Here is a 17,689-nt window from a genome sequence, read left to right on the forward strand (position 1 = left end):
ACATAGTCGCGTGCTCTGTTCAATTTTGTTGATTTTAGATACACACAATCATAGTTAGTTACACAGTCTAGAGACACGACTGTGTGTCTCCTTCTACACGATTTTTTCCTTTGAACACGGTTGAGTGACACGACCATGTTTATCGTACCATACGATTTCTGCCTGGCCACACGACCGTTTGACCCCTATTTTCAGTTTTTACCCTACTTTTATATGGTGTTTCAAATTAGTTCATTATTATTTCCTAACTATTTTTAGAGTATATTAGACACAATTTAAATATTGATTTAGTATGAATAACATGACTGTTGAATGAATGATTATTGATAATTGAATTAAATTAAAATAATTTAATGGGATTGTCCATTTTTTATCTGTTGAATGTTGTAGTATCCTATAACTCAAATCTAGTGAGGGAGATAGGTGAATGGTGTTATATTTAGTGGTATCAGAGCTACGATTTAGTTAACTCTAGACTAACGTAGTACGTATTGAGTCTAGAATATACATGCTATATATACCTGTGATAGTGTGATGCTTTTGACCCGATCTGATTCTGTTTTTCTTATAGATACAAGATGTCGACCAAAACAAATCATTTCGTAGCTAATGAAGTTAAGAGTAATGTTCGAGCTTCCAATCAGGAAGTGAGTCAAAGTATGTCAGTTCTGCAAATGTTTAATAGTGAATTGAAAAATACCTTTTATGGCATGATGAATCAGTGGTTCAAAAATTTTACATGAGTCAATCCTATGTTCTACAACCTCCACCATTGACCGTGCCTCTTCTGGCACCCCCGTGTCCTCAAAACCCTATACTTGCAATCCTATTGATAAAATCTGTAAATGTGAGGTTGAAGAATTTAGGGGTAAAGTTGATGAGGATCCTGCTAGAGTCGAATACTAGCTTGAAAATACATAAAGAGTTTTTACAGAATTAATGTGTTCACCCAAAGATAGCCTGAAATGTGAGATTTCGTTACTAAAAGATGAAGCATACTCGTAGTGGTGTAAAAATGAAAACAGGATTATATCAAGCTTTAAACCACCTTTAAATTAGATTCGAGTATGAATATGGACCAATTTATAAAATTTTAAAACTTTGGATTAAGTATCTATACTGAATAAAGAAGTATCGATACGAAAACATTATCGATACTATTTTGGCATTTTTCCAAATGAAGGTATCGATATCATTTTCCAAGGTATCGATAAAAGTTATAAATTATCGATACTAAGTAAAAATAATGAATAACAAATCTGTATTCTGCCAATTTTGAAACTGTTCATTTGGTAAAGTATTAATATTTTTGGTCCTAGGTACCAATACTTTTCCCCAAATGATGAAAAATCACAAGTTTGAAAGTTCATTTCATGCCCAAACCTAAAAGTTAACTCATAGATACTTATAGGTAAAAAAATAACATACATAAAACTCATGCAATCTGTTACAAACATGCTAACAGAACACTTATATCATTCATCCTAAGTGCCTAACTAGTATGCCACAATTGGCACATCAATTCAACCATTCATACCATCAATTTTTATACATAATCATCCACCTATGAAAATTATTCCATATACCAAGATTTCATCAAATAAGGTTCACCAAAATGACCAAAACTTAGAGGCCAATTCATGCCATAATAAGTCATAATAATTTAAAGCTCACAACATTGTATAAGTATCAACTTAGCATGAACCAAAGCACAAGTTTCAACCTCACATTACAACATCATTAACACCTATTTACATGCCACTTATAGCCAGTCAAAATAAGTAAAAATCTACCAAAATAGTTGATAGATATTGTGAGCCCCAAGGATGATCCAATCGACATACGAATTCAAAAATCTACAATAAAGAAAACAAAACAAGGTAAGCTTACTTAAAGCTTAATAAGTTCGTATAATTAAATACAATATACCTACCATTTAGAATCATACTAATTGAAATTAACATAAGAACTTAGAATTTCTTGTCACCTTACATATTTCCTACCATACCAAAATGGTTAGTCATAATCATTTCAAGAACATTAACACATATAAAGGTAGCATATACACATAACATTCATATGCATTTCATGAATAATATCTCATACATAGGTTTCAATTTTCAATCATTTCCATATATTGTTTTTCCTGGAGAACTTTAGTAAATTAACTTCGGATACTCATGATAACATTGCTCATTCAAGTTGTAAATCTGGACATTAACCATTATTCGATGTTACTCATACAAGCTGTTAAGAGACCACAACAAATGTTGGATCTTAGCCATCGGTATGGTATCCACCACCGGTACATAGTTCTTGATAAATATAACACTGGCACCTAATGCTTGATACATCATGATCATTGGTACAAAGTACATGATAAAGTAGTCACTGGTACATAATACCTGATAATATGAACACTGGCACATAGTGCTTGCTAATCCCTAATGACATGTCATCTGTATCCTAATTATTCACTAAGCTCCCATGGGCCTTAACTCAATTCTCACATCCTTTCCATCATTATAACTTAATACCATATTCAGCATGATCATATACATTTAATATCATGTTACAGTTCATTTCAAACACATATAATTGTAGTATCTCAATTCCACTTTCAATATTTATCTCAACCAGCCATACCAACACACACATATATATACATTCATAATACAAAAACAAACAATTATTAAACAAAATAAACCTAATACGAAATTACCTAAACGAAACAACAACAAACACCACATCGATGACTACTCAACAATTTTTTATTTTCCTTGCTTATCGATCAGTTGATCCGTTTCTTGATCTATATAATAATTTAACTCAATTAACCATTTCAAATACCTTAAAATGCTCAGACATATACATATGAACTCTCAACAAAATTTTACAATATTTCCCTAAACTTTTATCTTTTATTCAGTTTAGTCCCTAAAAACGAAACTTACATATTTATCATAATTAAGCCTAACACCCTTAAATTGAATTCACCATTAACCCTTTAAAGCCCACATTTAATTAAATTTTATAAAATTTCATGCTAATTTTAATATTTTGTCATTTTAGTCCCTAAACATTAAATTACCTAAATTCACTTTACAAATTAGTCCTATTTCAGCGCCAAGCTTCAAACTCTACCATGAACATTCAAAAAGCTTTAAGAACAACAATGATAACTTTTTAAACCTTTAACAATTTTACAAAATAGTCCCTAGGCTAACCAGATTAAGCTATAACGATCTCAAAAATATAAAATTTACAAGAAATGGGCTTAAAATCAACTCACATGCAATGGTCTAATATCAATGAATGTTTGAAGCTTTCCTTTACTGCTCTAATGGAGGTTTTTCGGTGGTAACAAATAAATAAAGAATATGATAATGCTTCTTTCTTTTGTTTTATTTTATTACTTTAAATTTTATATTATTTAATATAACTTAATATAAAATAATCACATGAAAAATATCAATAACCTTCCATAATAATCCATTATGGTCTAATTTCCTTTTAAACCCCCCAAACATGATTTTATACACATTTAGCACATATAATTCAATAGTGATTAACTTTTGCAATTTTTACGATTTAATTTTTTTCCTTAATTAACTATTTAAACATCAAAATTACTAGACCAAATTTTAATACGACATTTCTACTAACATCGTAAATATTAAATAAGTAATATCTATAGGCTTATACGTCAAAATTGTGGTCCCAAAACCACTTTTCTGGCACAACTAAAATCGAGCTGTTAGAACATGTTTTTCCATTTTCCAAAATAAACATCATAAATTAATTTAAATTAATTAAATAATTTTCTCAACGCGATTCTAATTCTGTTAAAATCATTGCAACTTCACCGTAAAAGAATTTATAAGGAAATATATTTAATATTTCTACATTCAACGGATTCATTATAACCAATTAATTTAATTCCTTTTTTGAACTTCAATAGTTAATTAATTAATAATTTGAAAACCCATATATTAATTTTTCAGGTCATTTCCATTTAGTGAGAAAACCACATTCATTTCTGAGTGTTTCCCATTTCTCCAAATTTACCATTTTTATTCATTTATGTTTATTTGATTCAACATGCAATCCATTTATGATTTCAACAAGTCAGTGAAGGGACCAATTGGACGTATGCAACTAAGGCTAAAATAATTTATAATTAAATTATAGTTTTTCGTCTATTAATCATAAATTCATTTAGTCATTAAGTCATTCCACTATAGTATAGTGATTGCGCTCTCCCTAATCACATACCATTATGAAAGTAACTCGTTTAGTGCTCTTCCAATAACTCGATCATAAGTGTGTTACCCTTTTATAGGGGTGTTCAAATGGTTGACCGTTCAGTTAACCAAACCAATTTTTTTTCAAAAAATATTCAGTTGACTGAAATCTATATGTTTTAGCTTAGTTAAAACAAGTATAAAACATATCAAAATAAATAAATTGATAATATTCATTTGACTGATTTAACCAAATTAACTGAATTAAAACTACATATAATTTGTATTATTAATTATTAATTTCAGTTAATTAGGTTAATTGCTCGATTTCAAACCGAATTAATAGATAACTGAACTTCCAAAAATTCATTAATTGGCTTTCGACTAAATTAGATTAGTTAACTGATCAATTAACAGAATTAGATTGGTTCAGTCGGTTAATTCGATTTTAACCGAAATTTAAACACCCTTACCCTCATAGGATATTCTTAATATTTTTGGGATAAATCCATTCTCCCAATATGATCCTACTTTATCGCATGATAAGCATTACATTTTCCTTCATGAAAAGTCAATTATTATAAAATAATATTCAAGTCATTCATCACAAAGACGAATGATCCGTGACCACATTTACTTTTCATCTATGATGTAATGTCAATGAGAAGATATCATTTACATATATCTCGGGCTATGAATTCCACTATGTGAATGACGTTACATACTACAGAAGTCATATACTGAATGCATCAGATTTCAGTTCCTTATCTATTTGAATTTAAGCTTTTACTTATATCAAATTATACGAGTCACACATACATAGCCCATCATCCACTCAGGATTTAAGGTATGTCACACTATGAGTGTCACAAGTGAATAAATCAATAAACGAATTCAAGATCTATTCTTCTTGGTTTCAGTTCGATGTACTGTTAGTCTAGTCAGTCACATTTATGTCTCTATCTTCTGGGAGTCATTCGCTTCGATACCCAATACAAAGCATCTCCCCAATTGGATTTTGATAAATGACATATTAGTCTTTTAGTCATTTTCATTTTCAATTAAACAAAAGACATATTTGGGTTCGTCTACTAATATAAGTTGTCTTTCCATATTATGATCCGACCACCTAATATTGCTTAGTATTAGTTTAAACATTAGACAACTAGTGAGCCAATATTTACTTCTATTTTGCTTTGCATGCAAAAATCACATGAGGACATTATACAAAATATATTAATGTAATCCATGAATAATTTTATTAACCAATCTGTTTGAAAAAATTACAAGTTTATAAACAAATATACTATACTTAGGACACCAGATTCAACAACAAGAAATTTATCAGGAAACAAGATTGTAATTAATTAGAAATCTTGAAAGATTGGTTATAGTAGCTCGTGCATTGGAAAATAGTAGCATATCGAGGATTATTCTAAAACAGAAGGTTTTGCACAGTTCAAATACTCTAATTTGCCTCCAATTTTGGATTCAATCATGTTGAATTTAAGGGAGATAACTCGGTGATTATATTAAAGTTGAAAGTTGTGGAACATGATAAATCCCTAATCAATGTTGATATCATCGATGGGAAAGTAATTTCAAGACAAATTCAAACTTGCAAGTTCTTACATATTCCAAGATATGAAAACATTGCAGCTCATTCACTAGTAAAGAAAGGACTCACAGTAAATGAGAATACCTTTTAAATGGAAGAACTGCCCCCAAACCTACTATCATACTTGGTGGTTGACCGCTATGGAGTTAACCTACCGAATTGAGCACTTAACAATTAGAAATGACTCTGGACTGCTCTGACATACAATGATTCTATGGCGGGAACGAATTACATGTTATTTTTTTCACCATTAAATTTTCAATCTACAACTACTTATGGAGTTTTGGTGAATTTTGATGAAGACTAACAGTATATCATTGCGTTATTAGAGGAGAGAAGTAGAAAGTTTTTTTTTTAATTGTGTTTGGTTAGTTGAAAAAGTGGAATGATGGGAGGAGGGAATAGAAAAGTGGAAAGAAAATAAATTTTGAATATGTTTAGTAGGAAAAAAAAAGTGAGATGAAATAAAATAGAAAGAATGATTATTTTCCATCCTAGTACTTAAAAATCAACTTTTCCAATTTGAAATGATTAGAGGAGAGAAAATGAAAGAGATACATATATTAGTTTGAAATTATGTATTTTTAAAATGTTTTATTTTCTTTACCTTTATTTTCCAACTTTACCAAACAATGGATGAAAAGAAAATACAATCTCTGTAACAGCCCGTTTTTAGTCAAATTAGAACAGTGGTTTCGGGACCACAAATTCGATGTTGAAAAATTATTTTAATATTTTTTAAGTGTTTACAGCATGATAGTATGTATGTGTGAAAGTTTTGTAAAGAAATTTTACTGTTTGAATGGTTAATTCAGTAAAAAAGACTAAATCGCGTAAAGCGTAAAACTTGAGTTCTATTAGTTGAAGGTATTAAATAGCTATGGATCATTAAATTAGAGGTCATTATGTTGTAATTAGACCATAATTAAATTGAGTGGACAATAATGGGCATAATATATGAAATTTGGTGGTTTTTAATTAAGGTTATTATGGTAATTGTTAAATAAGATTAGTTAAATAAAATAAAAACAAATGAAAGGCTTCCATTATCATCATCTAACTAAAATTGAAGAAGAACAAGAAGAAAAAATAGGGTTCTTCATTCGGTAATCTTAAATTCTTCAATTAGGTATGTATTTTAACTCGGTTTTTAATGATTTCTATGTTTTTGTAATCGTTGCAGCTCAATCTAGCTAGCCCATACCTTTAATTTTGAAACTGTTAAAGATTTTAAAAGTTTCCTTTAATGAGTTTATTTTTTCTTTGGTGTTTGAAGATGAAATATGAATTTTTGATGATAGATTTTCACGTTTTGTAAAGTGATTTTTGATGAAAATGCATAATAGGGATTAAATTGTGAAATGTACAAATTGTGTGGTTGAAATGTGAAATAAATGAAAGTTTTGGGCTACTAGGTACCTATAAATAATTCGGCGAAGCTTGGGTTTATTAAAATTATGTGAATTTTGTGTTTTGTGAAATAAGGATTAAATTGTTAAAAGTGTGAAAGTTTAGGGGCTAATGTGCAAATAGGCCTAAATGTATGTTTTAGACTAAATTGAATGAATGGTTGATTAAATAAGTTAATTTTAAATATATTTAGATCAAGAAAGGAGAAATACGGACTTGGATCGGGGAAAAGATAAAGTTATCGACTAATCGACTTGATTTGCCGTTTTAACATCTGAGGTAAGTTTGTATGTATTAAGCATTGTAAATATTATACTTTTAGTGCTTTGATATTGAATAAATTGTATATACGGAACTATAGTTATGTTCGATGATAAATCGGTTATGTGTGGCACTTAGTGTGTGATTCGACATAGCTTCGACTATATGTGGCACTTAGTGTTCGATTTGAGATAGCTTTAGCTATGTACGGCACTTAGTGTGCGAGATATCGAGTGTGGCACTTAGCGTACGAGGCATTGAGTATTCAACGGCATTCCGTGTATGCATGAACTTGTTATGGATTATTACAAGTATGTACATGTATATTATGAGCTTAAAATCGAAGAAGTTATAAAGTTTGTATATAAGCTTATGAATAAGCAGGTGAAAGGTTTGTTAGTAATCATAAAGTACATGATAATATGTTTAGACTGATGAATGTTGTATTTGTGTTTAGTTAAGTTTATATCATACGAGCTTACTAAGCTATGAAGCTTACTTTGTGTTATTTTTCTATGTTTTATAGTGAATAAAGGCTAGCTCAGATCCGAGAGTTGTCGGGAACATCATCACACTATCAAACATCTAAGTTGGTACTTTTGGATTATACATTTTTGGCATATGACATGTATAGGCTATATGTGGTATTTTGGTTGTGATTATAGCCATGAGATTTGGCTTGTAAATTGTATATGTTTTGGTTTGTATATATAGCCATGAGTGATGACTTATTTTGGTATGTTTGGTATGAATGTGGTTATGGTTTTATAGTTGCTCAAATGGTTAATTGATTTGTGGAGTATAAAATGCTTGAGAAATACCTTGATAAGGTATGATTTTAGATGTTGTGTGGTTATTTATAAGGAAGTTATGTGAGTGTGAATTATGGTAAATGAACTATATAGATTGATATTGTTTTGGCATGTATTTGGCTAAGTAAATGGTAGCGATTTGAGATTTGGAATAGATGAAATTATAATGGCATGAATTGTGCATTTGGTTGATGATTTTGGCTACTTAATTGTATGATGTAATCGTACCATTTTGGTTGTTTAGGTGAGCATGAATAACGATGGCAAATTGGCCTTGCAAATGGCCTAATTTTTGTCCACATGGGCAGAGATATGGGTGTGTGTCTTAGCCGTGTGTGACACATAGTCATGTTACACAGCCGTGTGTCCCCTGGTGATGAAATTGAATTGAAATCAGTATGCTCCACACGATCTGACATACGGGCGTGTGACTGGTCGTATGGTAAAAGTCAGTATATTCCCTAATTGGCACACGGTCTAGCACACGGGTGTGTGACTTGGCCGTGTTGCATAAATCAGTATACCTTACAGGTTTGGCACGACCTAGCACATGGGCATGTGTGGCCACTTCGAAGGACACATGGGCTAGACACACGGGCATGTGGTTGGCCGTGTGACCCAAGTCAGCATGTATGCATTGTTTCCACACAGCCTGAGACATGGCCGTGTCTGGAGCCGTGTGAGGCACTCGGCCTGTTCATACGAGCGTGTCTGGAGTCGTGTGAGGCACATGGCCTGTTCACACGAGCATTCGTATAACAACCCTACCTCCGGTCCCCATTTACAAATACATCCGGAGGTGATAATAAGCGCAGAGGCAAATGTTAGAGAAATGACCAATAATTGTGAAGATTCTGATCAAGATGTTGAAGATTTTAGTGATCGCGATGTTGATGAGGTTCTAGACAATATCGATGATGAACGCCCGAAGGAGGTTGAAGATGTTCACGGTCTTTCATTCAGTAACCAGAATCGTGACATTATTTTACGAAATGAACTTGAGGGCTACATGTTGAACGTAGATCCAGATGCAGTGCATGTATCCGAGTTCCCTGAATACGCTGATATAGTACCTACTCATAGATTGACGTCAAATTCACAGTTCGAGGAGTTGTTCGTTGGACAACAGTTCGAGAACAAGGCGGACTATGTGTTTGCCATCAAACAATACAGCATGAAGTTGTCAATTGATTACAAAGTTGCCAAATCTACGCTGACATTATATGTTGGGGAATGTTTGAGAGCCGACGATGGGTGTGGTTGGCGAGTTCGAGCTGCATTTATACAGAGGACTCAACAGTGGCAAATAAAAAAATTAGAAGGGCGTCATACCTGTACTGTCACCTATATGTCTCAAGACCACTAGAAATTCGTTGCCAAAAGTATTTGCAATTGCATCATGCCATTAGTGAAAGATAGCCCAATCATTTCTATGTCGCTATTGATTGCAGACATGCAAGCTTGATTTCAGTACAAATTGTCTTACAGGAAAGTGTGATGGGTGAAACAAATGGCCATGCAACAATTGTACAGCGACTAGAATGAGTCATACAATGAACTTTGGGGCTGGATTTCAACGATAGTGGAGTTCATCCCAAGAACTGTCATGGACTTGCAGACGTTTTTTTATAGAGGCCCTAATGGACAATTGGAACTAGGGAGAAGAGTTTTCTGTCGACTGTTTTGGACTTTTGATCCACGTGTTAGGGCATTCTCCCATTGCAAATCGCTAGTGCAAGTTGATGGAACATGGCTTTATCAAAAATACACATGGATACTTCTGATTGTGGTTGCACAAGGCGGTAACAGAAATGTACTACCGATCGCTTTTGCCATCGTGGAGTCGGAGAACTCCGAATCGTGGGCATATTTCATTCGGAACTTGCGGAGACATGTTGTCAGGCAAGACAACATTTGTATTATCTCCAACAAATCAAAGGGTCTTGTTGCTACGATTCGGCAATCCAAGGTTCCGTGGAAGCCCGTTTATTGTATTTGTCACATTGCTAACAACTTCCATAATGAGTACAAGAACAAAGACTGGCACAAATGAATTGTGAACATGAGTAAAAAATATCATATTTAAATTTTTATTTGTAAATATTTTTAGTCCATTTCCTAACTGGGATGGTAATGCATTTTATCAGAATACATACGTAGGATACAAGCTGAAAGCAGACCAATTCAGACATAAGTTGGCGAGGTTAGAGACTGATATAACGGAGTTCAAACATTCTCTCAGACAGTGGTTGGGTAGCATAGAGCCGTGGCAATGGGCTCAATATTTTGGAGAGGGGTATCGGTATGGTCATATAACTAACCTTGTTGATGCCATTAACTCCGTCTTGAGGTGTACGTGTCACTTGCCAGTTTCAACGGTTTTTTCAACCACATTTTATAGGCTAGCAACCTTTATGCCAAAAATAGGGTTGAAACAAGCAAAACAGTTATAGGTAGGACACATGCACGTCGAAAAAATCAGGGATGCCATGAAAGAGAATGCTCAAAGGGCTAAGTCGATGAATGCAGAACTATATCCTCGAAATTTAGAAACTTTTCGAGTGACAAAGTATATCGGCTGTTGGTCAGGGATCCCTCCACGGTTCTACGGAGTTGATCTCCGAAACAGGCGGTGTGAGTGCGGGATGTTCCAAACACTACGGTACCCGTGTGCACATGTGGTTGCAGCATGTGCTACATACAATTTGAATGTCGAACAATATATCGATGATGTGTACACACTTGAATGTACATTGCATATTTGGAGTAACGAGTTCCCCGTATTAAGGGATGTATCAACATGGGAGGTGCAACCGCCTGCGTTCAAGATGTTGCCATATCGGTCACTACGTAGGAGAGTCAAAGGTCGACCGACAATAATGAGGATTTGGAACGATATGGGTATAAGAAAACAAGTCGATCCAAAGCGTTGTACCATATGTAGAACAATTGGCCACAATCGGAACAAATGTCCCCATGGAAACGTCTACACTAGTCAATCTTCACGGTCTGAAAGAAATTAAATGTTGTACCTGATGTTTGCATTTTATGATCTTTTAGAAATAAAGTTTGTATTATTTATTGTTAAGCTTTTATTTAAAATTAACAGTTGCAACTTTTAATGCTTTAAAAGATATTATAAATTATACAAAAAAAAAGACTAATATATAAGTTGTGGAACCCTAAACCAATATAGCAAATATTATATAACAATTGAAATTTACATAACTCAAAATTGGAAAGAACCAGGAGTGGTATCATTGTTCAGGGTATAACGGCTTATGGGCATTCATTGACAGGGTGGATGTTGGGGTGTATTGTACACATCAGGAGGATCGACAGCTGGATCGAACGTGGCTTGAGGCGAGGTGGAGTACATGTTATTGCCAAACATATCAAATGATATCGGTGGTTGCTCTAGGTGAAATGAACTCGAACCGCTTATGTTCGGGTGATATGAACTTGAACCGCCCATGTCCGAGTGATATGAACTTGAACCGCCAATGTTCGGGTGATATGATGTGCTCTGCGATTCATCACAAAAAGCGTCAACCTATTGGTTTGATGAGTTCAAAGGTTGGTCCTCCGAGTCGACCTCCACCATATGTTGATCTTCTAGCTCCCTCATAGGTTGATTTCCATGCCTGTAGCCGTGACCCGATACTATCATAAGTTGTCCACCATATAAATAAACATGTTATCGAGTTATGTACCACTACATGTATTCAGTCGAGGGACTGAATTCAAACATGCAGGAGTGCATTTCAGGCCGCCTGCCATACCGGGCATTCTATAGTGCTACATAACATTGATGTTCCACACTCCAATATGTTGTATGTTTCCCCCTCATGGTCTTACTGTGGACATCAGCAAATTGTTGTGGCTCGACTGGCACAAGTTGTCTACACCCAAATTGTTGCATAACTCGATAGTTGAGAAGTTGAGCATCGACGTGTTAATGCACCACATATGGACTTTAGCGTGAACCCACTGAGGAATAAGGGTTGCAATGTTCAGTGCAGAATACGGCATCCACAAGAACTGCACAATATAACATAATGAGTCAAGTCACATCACATACTGCAAGTGGATAAGTTAAATCAACGTTACTTAAACCATATTAATATATATTTCTTTCTCTCCGGCGTACACCTCTATTTTTTGGTGGTAAATGATTAATGTTTAGCTCGCACCAATTCCAAGAGACGTGACCGATCTGCAACCGAAACAAACACGTTAGCAGTTAAACTTCGAAAAATATTATTCACACTTATAGTCGTTAAATGTTAAGTATAATTTTGTTTTTACCTATTTATAAGTGGCCACAAATATGGCTGGTGTCTAACAGCCGTTAGAAACGACATCCTATATAAAGCCCAAGATTGCAGCAGACCAAGACAACCAGCCATGTTACTAGCCCCATGTTTTGTTGCTTGGTAAAGCTCAGAGTACAATATGGCCAACATCGCCGATCCCCAGTTGTAACTACCAGCACGAGAAAAATCCTCCAATAGAGGTAGTACTTTAAGTGGACCCTATTAGATGTGTTGTTTGGCATAAGTACCCTCCACGATCAGCTGCACAATATAAGCTCGAGTAGTACACATCACCTCGTGCTCAGTGGCAGTGCTCGATAACTCTTTAAAATTTGCTCTCAACCATGTCAATGTCAAGTATGTGAAATTCTATTCCCTATCACTAGGAGACTGCCCAAGCAATCTGTGGCATAGTACTGAAGGTTCCAATACTTTGCTTCGACCCGTAACCACAGCACCGTCAACTCGTAACCCAAGTTGCATAGCGACGTCTTCCAATGTGATAGTGCACTCACCGCACGGCATAATGAAGGTGTGGGTCTCCGAACACCACTGTTCAACCAAGGTGGATATTAAGTTCGCCCTCATGTCAAACCTCCGAATCAATGCGACATCCCCAAATCCTGCCAACTATAAGTATGGCATAGTCCACTCGTCCAAATCGTACTTGAGAAAATGAAACCGCGACCTCAAAACCCGATACCCATCCTGTATGGTAAATTTTTTATAAAAATATGATAAATCAATTATCTATATAATTTAAACATAAAATTATATATTGAAGAGTAAAACTGAAAGGTTGAGAGAACAAAAACATCACACTTATACCATACTAATTTAGTCATTCTGGATATTTTTTATTTAAGTTAAATTAAATAAGTAATAAAATATTAATAATAGAATGAAGATTAGTCATAAAATATTAATAATAACACGTAGAAATCAAATGTGATTATTATGTCCTAATCATAGTTAAGCATTAAAACTAAAGGCAACTATATAACTACAAAAAGTACATAAAAATAATAATAATGTCCTAAAAAACTATAGGTGGTATGGGTAAATATAAAAATAAAAAAGACTTATTTTTATTGAATTGATATCTATAATAATACATAGAGTTTTACATATAATATAAACTAGGCATATTTAAACTCGAAAATTTATCTTACATACGAGAACTTTTATAAAAAAAATTCAAGCGTTAAAGACAAATATAATTTTTTTGTACCCCACAAATGGAATCAAACATAGTAAATAGTAAAATTAAGCAGAAAGGTCGTCATATTAAAAAATTAATATATAAAATTATGAATGTGTCCTAAAATTCAAAAATTATAACTAACACGTAGAGATTAATTTCATACAAGAAAATAGTTAAAAAGGAATAATAGAAACCAAATAGAGATTAGTTTCATGCAATCAAAACATGTTGAGCAAAATAGCGCTTAGCAAGAAAAAACGAGAAACTAAAATGATTTTTTTATTTAATTTATAATTAATTTTACTGTTTCGTTGATCCTCGATGAAGTGTGATCCGTATTTGCTCCAGAAGATATTTTGATATCTGCATAATATAAAAAAATATAAATACAAAATATAATTATTATATTACAATAACTATAAAATATAAAAATACAAAATAAAAATTATAAATAACTTATTTTTTTTCTCTTTTCTTCCTTCTTCAGAAGGGGGAACCAAACCCCATCTTATGTAACATTCATCTTTTAAATTTTTAAATTTTTAATTTAAATTTTTACTTTTTTTAATATATGTATTTTAAAAAAGTCATATTTTTTTTAAAAATATATTTTTTTTTATTTTTTAATTAATTAAGATTTTACTTTTTTAAATAAAATATCATTTTTTAAAATTTTAAATAGAATTTAAAAAAAGTTGGAATACCTTTAAAAATAATTAAAAAATCATAATTTAAATAATTATATGTAAAATTAAAAAAATAATTAAAATATAAAATTAAGATATACATTTAATATATTATAAAACTAATAATAAATTTGAAAGGTCATATATTTAAAATATTTAAATATTTTATATTATTAAAAATAATATATAAAATTTTAAAAAATAATTTCAAAAATATATATTCAAAAATTTTTAAAAAAATATTATAAAATATTTCAAATATACATTTCAAGTTTTTTAAAATTAATAATAATAAATAAAATAAATAAATAAATAAGAAGAATAAAAAACTAAAAAAAAGTAAATAAATATAAACTTAAAAAGAAGAAAAAAATAATAAGCCAATTCAAAGAACCTTGATGTGAAAGGGAAAAAAAATTGACCTTAAACTATTTGAACAGGTAAATAGTGTATCAAGAGCTAATTTTTTGAAATCGAGTGACGACAATTTATTTGACTCTACCTGAAAAAGGTAAAATTACTAAAGTCCCTCATTATACTTTCAAAAATCACAATATTTCTCTAGTATTTATACAAATGACGTCATTCTACATGGTTTTACAAAAAAATATTTTTTTAATGTAAATTACTGACGTGGCATGTTGGTGATGCCAAACACTTTGACTCTACTAACTTTTACGATAGATTTTGAATTATTTTCGTATTTTATCAAAAAATAAATTATTTAAATAATTAATTAATTTTTTAAAGCTATTTTTATAAAAAAAAAGTCAGACTTATCCATTTTACATGAGCTGCCCTGCTTTTATAAATATTTCTTTAATATAATGATTTCTTTTTAATTCTTCTATATTTGAAAATATGAAATTTTAATTTCCATCTATTAACATGGTAAATGGAATGGAGTAACTTAACAAGACACGAGATTAAATTAAATACTAAATCATTTTAAAAAAATTATTAGTCTTGAATATAAATGGAATGGTGTGACTTAAACGCTGATTAATCTCAACCAAATTACAAAGATATAAGTGCAAAAAATAAATAGAATCAGAAATAATTTAGGGTAAAAGAAAAATTAATATCTTAATTCTTATTCTTCAAAATTATTATTTAACTTTTTAATTTTATTTAATATTTGATTTAATATCAAATCATTCATTATATCATTTCATTTGCAATAAAAAGAAATTAAATTACCAACTTTCTAAACATATCTTTTTAATATTAAAGGTACAAAAATGAATTTTAGTATTAGATAAACACACTTGTAAACTTTCACCAGGTGATGTTAAAAATGTAAACATTCTTTTTTTTTTTCAAGAAAAAAAATATTTCTTAATTTAAATTTACTAATGTAAATATAAACATGATATCTAATATTGTTAACGATAAAAACTCACGGGTTTGTTGCAACTTATCTGTACATGGCTATTTTGATATTATACATTTAATGGTGAAACTCTGCAAAGAATCCCAGCGACCCACCAAACCCCCCATGTTAAACAATTTAATTTTAGATCCTAACAGGGAAAAAGAGGTGAAATAGGGTTTACAGAAGCTTGGAACCAATGAACAGTAATTCCAAACCTTTAATATAAAATGGTTATGATATGTTTAAGGGTTGTAAAAGTGATCATCGCAGCGGCATTTCCATCCAAGAGGCTTGTAATTGGAGTATTGGTTAGTCGATGGGTGAAAAAACCGCATGGAATTACTGATGGCTTTGCTCAAACCTGGTTGAAACCTGTTGTGGCTGGGTATTGTAGGCACTTGGACTGCCATGCAAGGGTGGCATCCGTTGCATTTGTTATGGCAGCTCGGAGGAGTTGATCCCAGCCTGATTTTCTCCACAAAAGAGAGTCCCTAATTAAGAAAAACCCAATATCACCATTATTTGAATATGGAAAAGAAAGAGAGAGAGAGATGGGAGGGGGGGTTGAAAGCTAACCCGATCAGGGGAGGTTGAAGACTGCAGGTGGCGAAGGGAAGAGACCGGAGAAAGAAGAAGAAAGCAAAGGGAAATAATAAGTAAGGTAGAGGTGTGAAGGAGGGGGGAAGTAAAAAGTGAAGTGGTAATCATCATGAAGGGATTATTTCATTTCATGTAACCATGAAGTCAGTCGCGGTAATATCACAGTATTGGCTCCCAAAACTAGCTTTGAACAGAAACCAAGAAACAAAAAATATGAATTGAAATCTGAACAGGAAATTAATCTGACCCCTGCCCCTGCAAAGGCAAAGGGAAAAGGAAAGAGAAAACTGAACTGGGTTTGGAACTGTTGGGTCGCTATGATGAGAATGGTGAAGGAAGAGAAGGGTTAATAAATTGGGGGGTAATGTGGGTGGTACTTGCTGGTCTGACCTCAATGTGTGAAAGAGAGAGATAGTGAAAGGAACAACACACAATTGGGAGAATCCACATCACAAGGGAAGGGGACCCCAATTGGCCTACTTTTTTTTTTTTAAAATTTTTGGATTGATTGGAGGTGCAACTGCTGGTAGATGTTGAGAAAGCGAAAGGATCGTGTCTGAGTTTTTGGTTGAAAATTGAAAGCTGGGGAAGCAGTGGATAGTTATTTCAGCATTTAATAACTGCAGACTCCACTCCATCACTCACTTTTGAATCCCAAGTGTGTTTCTTATTTGTATATTATCAAGGGTTTGACTCTGACTTGTTCAATCCTTCATTTTCATTATGTGGAATGTAAATCAAACAAGCAAGAATTGAAGAAAATCAAGCGCTTCTTCCCACCATCCATAACGAATTCATTGTACAATTTGGACATAATATGCATATTATAGGCTTCCCCCAAGTCGTAATTTTTGTTGTCTTTAGCATAAACGCTCTGAAAATCACTTGGAGCAAAACAAAAAGAAAATTAAATGTGACACTGCCACTATGCATATGCTTAAAAAAAAGGGGGCAGTTTGAAAGTTAAAAAAAAAAAGAAAAAAGAAAAAGGAAAAAGCATAGTTGGTGCTGGGATTTAAATCTGAATTCACATTCGAATAATTCATCTTTTAAAAATGATTTCATAGTTCATATGTTTTTGTTACTGATAAATACGGTACCAAGTTTTCATATCATAAAAGAAAAAGATATCATAGGCTTGGCCTCTCATGTCCTTTGAACAT

General features: G+C 32.4%; 1 protein-coding gene and 2 long non-coding RNA genes across 3 annotated transcripts; 1 reads left to right on the forward strand and 2 right to left on the reverse strand.

Annotated features, from left to right (window-relative positions):
• Positions 1 to 10,807: 10,807 nt before the first annotated feature.
• On the forward strand, positions 10,808 to 11,368 carry LOC121210009 (uncharacterized). Its single transcript, XM_041082071.1, has one exon. The coding sequence runs from the start codon at positions 10,808 to 10,810 to the stop codon at positions 11,366 to 11,368; it is 561 nt and encodes a 186-aa protein (XP_040938005.1).
• A 144-nt stretch (positions 11,369 to 11,512) lies between these two features.
• LOC121209904 (uncharacterized) lies at positions 11,513 to 14,488 on the reverse strand. Its single transcript, XR_005905078.1, has 4 exons — positions 14,170 to 14,488; positions 12,654 to 13,369; positions 12,498 to 12,561; positions 11,513 to 12,386 (listed from the first exon to the last, which is right to left on the reverse strand). It is a non-coding gene; the product is annotated as an uncharacterized lncRNA (long non-coding RNA).
• Positions 14,489 to 15,909: 1,421 nt separating this feature from the next.
• On the reverse strand, positions 15,910 to 17,238 carry LOC107897266 (uncharacterized). Its single transcript, XR_001684094.2, has 2 exons — positions 16,503 to 17,238; positions 15,910 to 16,417 (listed from the first exon to the last, which is right to left on the reverse strand). It is a non-coding gene; the product is annotated as an uncharacterized lncRNA (long non-coding RNA).
• Between the last annotated feature and the right edge of the window lie 451 nt (positions 17,239 to 17,689).

This window comes from Gossypium hirsutum, chromosome A11 (assembly GCF_007990345.1).
Source record: "Gossypium hirsutum isolate 1008001.06 chromosome A11, Gossypium_hirsutum_v2.1, whole genome shotgun sequence".
In the NCBI taxonomy this organism is placed as follows: domain Eukaryota; kingdom Viridiplantae; phylum Streptophyta; class Magnoliopsida; order Malvales; family Malvaceae; genus Gossypium; species Gossypium hirsutum.